This window comes from Trichogramma pretiosum, unplaced genomic scaffold (genome assembly GCF_000599845.2).
Source record: "Trichogramma pretiosum strain Unisexual culture from Peru unplaced genomic scaffold, Tpre_2.0 scaffold3, whole genome shotgun sequence".
NCBI lineage: Eukaryota > Metazoa > Arthropoda > Insecta > Hymenoptera > Trichogrammatidae > Trichogramma > Trichogramma pretiosum.
This window is the reverse complement of record NW_019641698.1, coordinates 1,703,292-1,714,118: the sequence shown is the minus strand read 5'-3', so window position 1 is coordinate 1,714,118 and position 10,827 is coordinate 1,703,292. Positions and strand designations below refer to the sequence as shown.

Here is a 10,827-nt window from a genome sequence, read left to right as displayed (position 1 = left end):
CCGAGTAAATTCGCCACACGCACTTCTGGTTCGAGACTTGAAATATTTTGCGCGTCGATTTCTCGTCGGCATTATTCCGCGATGAGTTGCACGCGCGCGCGGAATCGCGAGGCTCTATTTTACTGTGATGCTGATCCGCGATTTTTTCAATTTTCAACGAGTAGATTGCGACAATGTCCACACAGGAACTATTCGACGGATAATGCGCGCGAGACAGCTTTGAAAACATCCTTATCACTACGTCGGCGAGTCAAGTGTTGCGGTAACGAGTTTTCTAAAATTTTATTTTCGTGCCATGTACATTATATTACTTAAATGTGGGCCGCTCTCATACTTCACGCTCGTAACCGTACGACCAATAAGGCCGCGACTTGTATGTATACCCTAGATTATCAATACTCGAGAAAAAAAAAGAAACATCATCGCGATCGTGCGTATGTATACTTTCGTGGGATGAAAGTCGAAACTCGCATGTATTCACACAATCATGAATATCCGACGCCAGGAGATAATGTGGAATAAAAATTCGAACGCCCCTGTATATTTAATGTCGCGGTCCTTATCGCTTGACAGCGAGCTGACGATTCTAACCATTTATATAAAAATTTCTGTTTTCGTGAGAGCACGTGCGCTCGTTTATGCCTGCTTGCCTGAGATGCTTGGATTTTTCGACGCAATCGCTCTCGTTTTGATGCCCGAATTCGAGACGAGCATTTCACCTCCCAAATGTAACCGAGGAAGATAAAAATCACCTCATGTAAGCGTATATTCGTTTCAGTTTTTTTTTTTTTTTTTTTATCGCGCTCGAATGTGTACGGTACTATCTTTCCTCGGTTTATGCTACATGTATGTTTGAGTGTTTGTGCGAGTGTATGGAATAACGGCTAGCCTGTGTTTGAGATCGGACGCTCATTGTTTTATAAAGATATAACAGCATCTTTTTTTACAGTAGGTCCCAGAGAATTTTGTCTTTCGGCGCGTATAAGGATAAGGAGCGGACGGTATAAGGAGCGCAGCGCGGCGTGTTCTGCGATACAAATCCCAAACATTGAGAGTAAAAAAAAATGGAAAAGAAAAAAAGGCACGCACGACCACTCTGCGGCGAGCACGTGCGTCACATCGTATATATATCGTATACATAAACGTACACGTTATAATTGTACAAACTATACAAACATGTTTTCGTAATAATATCGTCGTGGCGCGCGGCTCGCGCTCATGATCGCTAAAAAACACTGTGTGTGTGTGTGTGTGTGTGTGTATCGGCGAGTAGTCGGTAGCGTATTTTTCATTTGCGCATCGCCGCCGCGGATACCACGACGATACACAATACTCGATATATAATTCATATACTATTATTATATATATTGCGCTCGATCGCTGGCGCACGCTAGCGAGCTCCTCGAGCTGTTCTGTTGCCTATATAGAATATGTGCATTATAGCGAGCGAACGATATCTGTAATCGCGAACCTCTTTTATAACGAGCGCATTCGCGCGCGCCAGCGATCGAGCGCTCGATTCATTAGAATTAGATATATGAAATGACTCGGGACGGAAGTGCGATCGAGTGTAATAACAAAGCCCCGCGATGGTAGATAGATCTGCGCGATTCGACGATAATGAGAAGCATTTCGTAGACTCGGCAGAGAGTAAATAAAACGAGACGATATCGTAAGACTCGTTACGAATGAAAACAAAAAAAGTTTACGTAACGTACGGCGTTTATCCCCCCCGAAAAAAAACCCGCTCCGAAATTGAAATAATATACCGTCGCGCAAGTGGGCCTATCTATCGAGTACATTATTTACACCTTGTGTACACAAAAGCCGCGATATCCCGGTTTGACAGCCATGATCGGGGATATAGCATTAACGCGTTAGAAGAATATATATAACCTTATATACACGTGCTCCGAAGTGTCCGCTAAACAAATCATCGAAGTATATAGAAGCGTGCGCACGCACAGTCGCGAGCATTGTACTTATGTATCGTTTGTACTGTACGAGAGTAAGCTAGCCTGCGTGAGACGAGCACGTGTATTTTTATACGCCATCAGCAGAGCAGTCCTTCGCATTCGCATTCGATTTACATCGGAAACCTTCGTGTGACATTGCGCGGATACTTAGTATTGTCCGGGCGAGCGCTAATAATTTAGCGCCGCGCTCCAAAGTAAAAGAGGAAAAAAAGAAAATGAGCTGAGTAAGCGCGATCTCTCTCTCTCTCTCTCTCTCTCGAGCTCGCGTTGCATCGAGGTGAACTTTTGTGCCGCACGTGTACGCTTGTACACACGCTGACACTCTGTTAAGGATGGATGTATGTATGTTTGCGCACGAGTTACGCCGAAAACGTCGGAAAAGTTTATTTCCGAATGCACGACACGCCGCTCTGTCCGCTGTTTATAAATATTCGCGAGAAGTGCGAAATTCAAATAACACGCGGCGACGGTGGCAGCTCACGCGAGAGCCGCAACACTGCGCGACTTGTTTGGGATAAATAAGCTTTCATGAATACGCGAGGCGAGCGAGAAATCGCTCCGCCAGACCAGGAATCGTCGTAGCACGAAAAACCTCATTATACTCCGAAATGAGAAATCGTCTCGTCGCCGTTGTCAATTCGAATATTTACATGCGAGCTCGTGTGTCGGCGCGTCCGGTTTATAAGCAGCTGCTCGATCGCGCGAGCGACAAATTTACCTAAAAAACGTCTACTCGAAGCAGCCCAGAGACGAACGCTATTAAGTTGAAATTTATCAAGCCGCGGGCGCGATACAGCAAAAATCCGGAGAACAAAAAATATAAAAAAAAAAGCACGTGTTCTCGCTAAGCTCGCCGCGACGCGAGGTCTTCGTGCGCGAATAGCCTTTGCGTGGTTATATACGTGCCTACATATACGTAGAGGTATATATAAGTATTATCTTGTTTTTTTTTTCCCTTTCTCCTCGTCGAGTGCGTTGCTGCAGGCGAGTGTGTGGCGGCATATGTGTAGGTGCCTCTCTTATATGTATACGTATATTATCCATACGCATATGCCAATTGCCAACGAAACGAATTCGCGCAGCTGCGCGCTGGTCTTTTTGCTCGCGCCGAGGCGAAGCGAACGTCGAGTCGTCTTTCCTCGATTCCTCGCTGCCATGCAGTTGGCCGATGTCTCGCGCGACTCGGCACTATAGCCGCATATAATAGCAGCGAACCATGCCAGCGAGAAAGAGAAAGAAAGAGAGAGACAGAGACCATACAGACAGAGTGGTGCAATGTGTATGGCAGTTCGGAGCAGAGCACCCCCACCGCAGCAACGTATACAGCCGCTGCTACTCTGCCTAGCCGAGAGAGCTTCCACGGACCACGGACGACTCGGCTCGTTGTTCGGCGTAGCGGTGGTGGCGGTGGCGGCGGCGGCTCTGCGCACGACTCGGCAGGCTCCACTCACGCTCGCATACACTCGCACGCGCTGCCGCCTACCTCCGAAACGTACGTGTTCGTGCACACACACGTCTCACACGCATTCACCAATACATAGAAACGCCGCGGCGATACGATCTTCGGTATACTGTAGAGAGAGAGAGAGAGAGCACGGCAGCGGAGTCGGTCGGCAGGAGGCTCGAGGCAGCCAGTATCGTTCGAGAGTGCGCATCAGATGCAGTGCACGCGAGAGAGGAGCGCGACTTTGCTGCGGAACGCTATATATAATATACGGTACGCAGTTGTTCGAGTCGAAGAGGTGCAGAGAGAAGAAGAGAAGGCGCAGGGAAAGACCCACGCGAGTGTGTAAGTGTGCAGCTGTGTGAGTGTTTGGCTTGTCAGTGTTTTTTTGTATATTTTATGCGTATATAGATAGTGTGCGTGTGCACGAAAAAGCAACGCAGGCAGCTGCAGCAGCGGATTATATATACGTATATTCGATATATCTATATATACAGCTACCGCGCGACCGGCCGTGCTATATATCCCGAGCACAGAAAAAGAGCCTTTCGCAGAGTGAAAGCAAAGTTACATGCAGAGACCCGAGGCCCGCGATATATACCATCGACGAGAAAGAGAGAGAGAGAGAGAGAGAGAGAGCCCCGTTTCGCGCACCAACATACATAGGCCGCTACATACAGGCCAAAGACATACAGGCCAGAGACAGATCCATAAAGGCAAAAAAGGATAATATAACGATAGACCGAGGCATCATCTCTGCGTAACTCCGAGTCCAGTCGATTTTGTTGGTAATAGGCTGCTGCTGTCGCTGCTAATTTTTCCCGTATAGTATCGCGAGGCTGACAAGAGCAGCAGTGCAACGTCGTCGACTCGACGGCACCGATCGCCGAGACTCTACCACTACTACACACCTATATACATTGCTATATAACACTCACGTAACATACATACACGCAGAGCTCACGTAGAGAGGCTCGGACGACGGGAAAAACGTTTCCAAAGTGTGCATCGATATATATACAAATATATAAAACATACGTATATAGCAAATTTTGCGACCAAAATTCGCCACACGTGGTTCCTACACGAATAGAGTTATATATATCTTGTACGCGACAGCAGTAGCAGCAGCAGCAGCAGCAGCAAGCAGCTTATAGAAGAAGAACTGCGACCGAACTCGCACGACCGAGTCGCGTAAGTTCAACGTTTTAGCGCAGTTTATTATCGCACAGTGTCTCGTTGCATACCTATATCTATTATCTACTGGTTTTTCTGTGTATATGTGCGCGGTGCAAGTGTGTGCATATATCTGTGTGTGTTTTGTTCGCTGCTGCTGTTTCTCTAGCTCGTTCGCTCGCTCGCTCGGTTCGCTCTTGTGCATACATTACGTATCGAGCACGTACGTTTGTAACGCGCAAATACGCATTAAATCGTTTCTCGGCGCCGTCGTATCCATCGACGGCGACGAGACGCCTGCATTATACTACGTCTATTATATCTATGTGTATGTATGCCTTATACGTGCATACAATCGAGCGCCTAGTGTGCCTACAATATTGCGTGCAACTTGTAATTCGTGCTGCTCGTTCTTTCGCTACATAAGATCTCTTTCTCTATCTCTCTTTCTCTCTCTCTTTTGCTGCCGTATAATAAAGGTATAGAGCGATCGGGTAAATGTGCAGTTTTTTCGGTGTTAACGTTGCGCAGCAGCAGCATCCAGAACAACATTGTAAGTACAAACACACACACACACGCTCGGGCAGTGTGCCGAGAGTCGCAAATTGCGAAAAGGCAATACGGAGTGCGTTACCGAGTCAGTGCGCGATTGTATTGGAGCGAATATACGTGCATTGCACTGTTATGTGCGTGTGTCTATGTGTCTGTGTAAGTGTATAATACGCGATCGTGTGGTTTTTGCTCGCTTACAGAGGCGCACACACGTATATACCTACATAAAACGCTGCTGCTCTGTGCTATATACGACACGTTTGCGCGAGAGAGTTGCGGGGTCTATATGTATACATCATGCCATATAGCATGCGCTCCATAGTAGCATATATATTCGCTCTGCGCTCGCGAGTACGAGGGGGGCAATGAGCCAGCGATATTGCAATCGTTCTATATCGTGTACCCGCAAGTATATACTTGCTACTACTGCTGCTGTTGCTGTGCCTGTGTCTGCCTGCCTCTGCTTGACTTTAGCACACTGTACATTTCCATCTCGCTTTTACCTTGAATGCTCGCACGTATGTAAACGCGATTTCGTGACGTTTCTTTCTTTCTTTTCCTTTTTCTTTTTTTTTTTAACCTGAAGTGGCCAGAATGAATGCACTTTTAACTCCTTTTTTGCGTCGTCGTCGTCGTCTTCGTCGTAGTCATCGTCGCGTTGTTGTTGTCTCTTTATTTTCCTCGCACGATACGTTCGGCATTCGTGCAGCTGCAGAGTCACAATATATATCTATATGAAATATACCGATGCGCAGTAAGAGCCAGTCTATATATTACGCTCGTATATATACCGATGTCTATAGATACACGCTATCAAGAGCGGTAGAGGCGATCACACGATAGACGCACATCTTCGTGGGGTATAATATTCTCGTTTCAAAAATACGATTCCAAAAAAGAAGAGACGCGCGACAAAGACGCGGAAAGAGAAAACGCCTCGTATATATTATGAACTGCTGCGGTGGCCTCCCTTATCGTTTTACAAATGTGTCTTTCTCTTTCTCTCTGTCGCGGCCGTGCCGAGCCAAGAATCGCCGCCTCTGCTGCTGCCGCTGCAGCTGCAACGCCGCGAGTACAGTGTGCTGCTGCATGTAATATAAAAACTTAACAGTGGCTGTATATATACGAGACTCGGTTCGCGGCGCGAGCGAGAGAGAGAAAGAAAGAAAGAAAGAAAGAAAGAAAGAAAGAAAGAATATATGCACTCGTGCACGTACACATGCACAAGAGTTCTCTTGTGTGTGCACGTAAATATACGTGTACGTGTATGCGCTTGAGTTGTGTTGGTTGCGAGCGAGAGAGAGAGAGAGAACGACACGACCAGGTTTGACCGAGAGAAAGACAGAGACGCGCGCGACGAGAGCGTGCACAGGCAGCCGAGCAACGTCAAGAAAGAGAAAGAGAATCGCTTTTAACTCGCAAGATTCTGATTTTGCTGCGTATATGAAGATATATGCGCTTCGCTTCTCTCGCTACGTGTTTCGAGTATCTGTGTGTCTGAGTGCACGTCCGTGTGTATGCATCATTGCCGCTATCTTGCTCGTAGGCACTCTTAAATGTATAAAAAAAATATCATATAGATGTTTGGCTCTATATATCGTACAATTTTATTCTCTCTATGTATATAATGTAGCTCAGCTACTATATACTTCGCCGACTTCCACACACACACACATATAAGAGATATAATATTCAATCTCGTTGGTCTTTGTAACATATGCGTTGTTTGACATCGCTTCGTGCGCTCGATTCGACGGCGTTTATCGTGTTGTGGTGGTGTGCGCTGCCTCGTGATATATACAGTATGTGATTTTTTTTCCTTTTCTTTCGCTTGCTCCGATTATAATTAAAAAGCAGGCAAAACATTCGGCCAACGCGTTATAAGCGCGTGCGAGCACACACACGCACACAGACCAGCGAATATAACACGCACAGACTAGTTGTCGGTGCTGAAACGAGAATTGTCAACTCGGCGTTTCAATGAGTCAATCGTCGACGTCGTTAGCTTTTTAATGCGTGATAATGTGTGCGTACACATGTATGTGTGTGCGCCATCCAAATAGCCGTATATATTTCTACACGCACAAATATATTCATCTACATGTATACAACAATCAACGCACGTACACATACGATTCTGTGTAGCACAACAATATGTTGGCGTATTGCTGCACTTTCTCGAGCTCTCGGCGATGCATACACACGCATACACACACTCACGCACACTCAAGCTCGACTGTACATTTACAGAGCAAGTGTCGATGCACATCGCGCGGCGAGCATATTATATATCTGCGTTTCGTTATTGTCGTTCGACGATTGTGCAGTCCCTCGTATACATACTCAATAATATACATGCAAAAGTGTACATGTAATTTCGTGCGTGTGCTCGGCTGTGCTTACATTATTTTCTATGTACAATCTATATTTATTAGTTGCTAGGTGCTCTATATATAAGTGCATTTTAATGTAGTCACATAGAGGAGAGAGCATAGAAAGAGAGAAGAACGCGCGTATACGGCTTTATTTTCGTAACAGCTGTTCGTCGTCGCCTCTCGGTGCTGCTGCTACACACGTATAATATTATATACATGCACTCGGTGCGCGCGGCATACGCGAGCCACGCACTGCCAACATTATCCAGCTTTTGCGCGATTTTTCTTTTCCATAAATATCTCCAATTTATATGTGTGCATATAGATATATACGTCATGCATGTGCGCGCGCGCGCGCTCCGTGCACGGGAGCGAACTCTGCAGTGTGCGACTGAGCTACGACGACGATGACGACGACGACGACGACGACTATGATGCACGTTGCGCGATTAGGATATATATTTTATTATTACAAAGACGCGCGCGCGTGCGAGTTTGACGTATGTACTATGTCGCGTGGCGAAAAAAAAAATGCGCGAATAAGATACAAACGAATTTTCTTTTTCTCCTTTACGTTACATAAATCCTCCTCGTCTGTCGGGGCCGAGATTTTATGTAATGTTGTTTTTTGATGCCAGTTGTGCACGGTCTTTACGTGTATCGTTAATATCCGACGCATTAACCGATCGTTCAACCGATTATATATACGCGATGTATAACAAAAGTAATCCATTGGAATTCTATATACTTATACTTCTTCTTTTTTCTCCTTGCAGATCGTCCGATTTCTTCGAGTCGTGCATTTGCTAGCACGATCACATGTTCATTAATATCGTAATCAATTTTCAACAAGATGATCAACGAAATTCAAGCGGCGGTCCAATTTCTGCTAACGCTAATTGGAAAAAACAAAAACTATAGTGCCGATCAAATGGAATGCTTTCAGCGAAACCTGATCGAAATGCTGACGGAAAGATTCGAAAATCACTGGTTTCCTGATCAACCCTTCAAAGGTACGTTTTTTTTTGCGCTCGAGTTTTTCTCTGATTTTATTGTCAATTGATATTTTGGCTCGAATCAGAATTTGATAAATCATCGTGTGTCACACAGGTCAAGGATATCGTTGTATACGAGTTAACGCACACAATCGAAGAGACGCGACGATTGCTAATGCTGCAAAAGCTGCGGGCGTACGATACGAAGATCTTGCTTTCCCACAAGAATTAACCATATGGGTGGACCCGAAAGAAGTTTGCTGTCGATTTGGGGAAAACAAAGGCTCTTATTGCACACTGGCTTCGTTCGATGATGACAAAGAAAATTATGTTAGAGTTCTGGATAATAACGAATCGATTCATTTGATTGAAGATCAAAGCGAGGTAAAAATAATATTATGGCAAATTACCCATGATTTTACACAATCACTTTTTGATGAATTTATTACAAACTTAATATTTTAATTAATTTATAATCGTAAACAATTATATTTTCATAATGTAATTACAAACTCCATATTCCATCACGTATCAATACCCAATTTGGTCTATTTTAGAAATCCACTACGAAATCAACAAGTTCACCTGCAAAACCTTTAAGCACATTAAATCAAAATCAAGCTCTGTCAAGCAGTATGGGTACAAATTCAAACACTAATAATGGAAATAGTACAGCTAATAACAGTAATAGTACTTCAAATAACAACAGCTCAAATTCGAACAATAAGCGTCGTAACCAGAATAGTCCTCGTACATATTTAAGTCGTCGTTTAATGAATCATTCTTCATACATGAATTATGGTGGACCAATGAATTTTTCACCTTGGTTCAATAATGTACTGCCTCCTCCGTTCATGGGTACAGCATCGCCTCCACCATTCATCAACGGCGGTCACAGAGTAAACAAGTGGATGTATTCATCAAATTCAAATGGACCATCTCGTTTCCAACATTGGTCTGCAAAGACAACTCTTAAAGTGTGAGACGAGGTTGATTGTTGGTTACCCTCTACTGATGATATTGTTTGGGGCGTATTAGACGCAGATTTAGTAGGGGATCTTAGCGATTTCGCCTGGAGCTTTTGTTGAACAACTGGTGATTTAACTAAAACTTTATTTACCTATTTATACAGCTGAGGCTTACTTTTATTTTTTCAATTTAATTTTTCACATACTTTCTTTCTTTCTTCACATACTTTTTCTTTTTTGTGGTTGGTTAATTATAATTACATTTTTGAAAAGAGATTAAGTATGTTGGCAAAATTTCAATAAATTAATAGTTTTCATAATATGATGGCATATAAACTTGTCAAACGACAGGATTCAGATCAGTTTTCATAAGTATTGCATTTACATAAGGAAATGTGCTATATATAATCTATGTAGTATGTTTTTGGAAAAACGTTTTTAGAATTATAAAAATTCATCGCTTGGTTTAACAATGGTTTGATTCTTATGAACCTTTTATTTTTAAGTAAATTTTAATATAAAATCTGTTGAATCTTATACGATTGATTAGTCATTTTTTGAGCATAGAAAAGCCAACATTCTTGTTCTCTTGTAGCTACCGCAGTGAATAAAATTTAGATTACACTTTGATAATCTATAATTTCTATTGATGCGCGCATAAGTTTCTATTAAATTTTCATTTAACAAATAATTATTATACAAAACAAAAGTAACTTTAACGACACTGATAGATATAACTTTCATTTTAATGGCTGTATGAAAAAAACTACTATATCGATTTTAGTGTAGTCTTGATTAACCAACGAATCCAATCTACCCAGGGTATGATCTACGTAAAATCTAGTTATTCTATGAGGAAAATTCGTAACTTTAAATTAAAAAAAAACGGATTTATTTCATTAAAATTACAAAATAATTATTTGTTATAAAAATATGAATCGCGATCGAATTATTTATATCGACTTGCATTTTATCAATTTAATGAGTTTTTTTTTACAAATAATTATTAATGAAAATGAAGGATATAAATTTGAAATTTACGAATATTCGAGTAACGTTGCGCAATCTATTTTTTAAACCAAAAGATAAATATATGATGATGATGTCTGAAATTCATTTGAACCCGTTAGTTATATCATAGAAAATGTGCATAAATGTATTATTTTAAAAAATATTTTTGTCATTTCAATTATCTGACAAAAGTTTAAAAATTGTGATCAAATTGGATCTTTATGATTTTTTAAATATTTTTTAAAAATAAGTCTATGTAGGTAACTTGAAAAAATGAAACGAACCATGTTAATATGTTAAAATATGTACATTATCGAAAAAATTTTGCAA

At 42.5% G+C, this 10,827-nt stretch overlaps 1 protein-coding gene across 4 annotated transcripts; it reads left to right on the top strand.

Moving 5' to 3' along the window:
- Positions 1–3,598: 3,598 nt before the first annotated feature.
- On the top strand, positions 3,599–9,727 carry LOC106650379 (protein BTG3-like). 4 transcript variants are annotated; one of them, XM_014368340.2, is made up of 4 exons: positions 3,599–3,765; positions 8,300–8,536; positions 8,634–8,902; positions 9,076–9,501. In XM_014368340.2, the coding sequence occupies exons 2-4, from the start codon at positions 8,377–8,379 to the stop codon at positions 9,499–9,501; spliced, it is 855 nt and encodes a 284-aa protein (XP_014223826.1). In that variant the 5' UTR covers positions 3,599–3,765; positions 8,300–8,376. The 4 variants fall into 4 exon arrangements, with proteins under 4 accessions (XP_014223826.1, XP_014223827.1, XP_014223828.1 ...); XM_014368341.2 differs by having other exon boundaries at positions 3,638–3,693; XM_014368342.2 differs by lacking the exon at positions 3,599–3,765 and adding an exon at positions 4,148–4,614.
- Positions 9,728–10,827: the final 1,100 nt, after the last annotated feature.

Excerpts from the sequence above, each read along its gene's own strand:
- LOC106650379 (XM_023462420.1), top strand. The coding sequence starts at position 8,377 with ATGATCAACGAAATTCAAGCGGCGGTCCAATTTCTGCTAACGCTAATT. Across the intron at positions 8,537-8,633 it reads TCCTGATCAACCCTTCAAAG|GTCAAGGATATCGTTGTATA; the intron begins GTACGTTTTTTT and ends TGTGTCACACAG. Across the intron at positions 8,903-9,075 it reads TGATTGAAGATCAAAGCGAG|AAATCCACTACGAAATCAAC; the intron begins GTAAAAATAATA and ends GGTCTATTTTAG.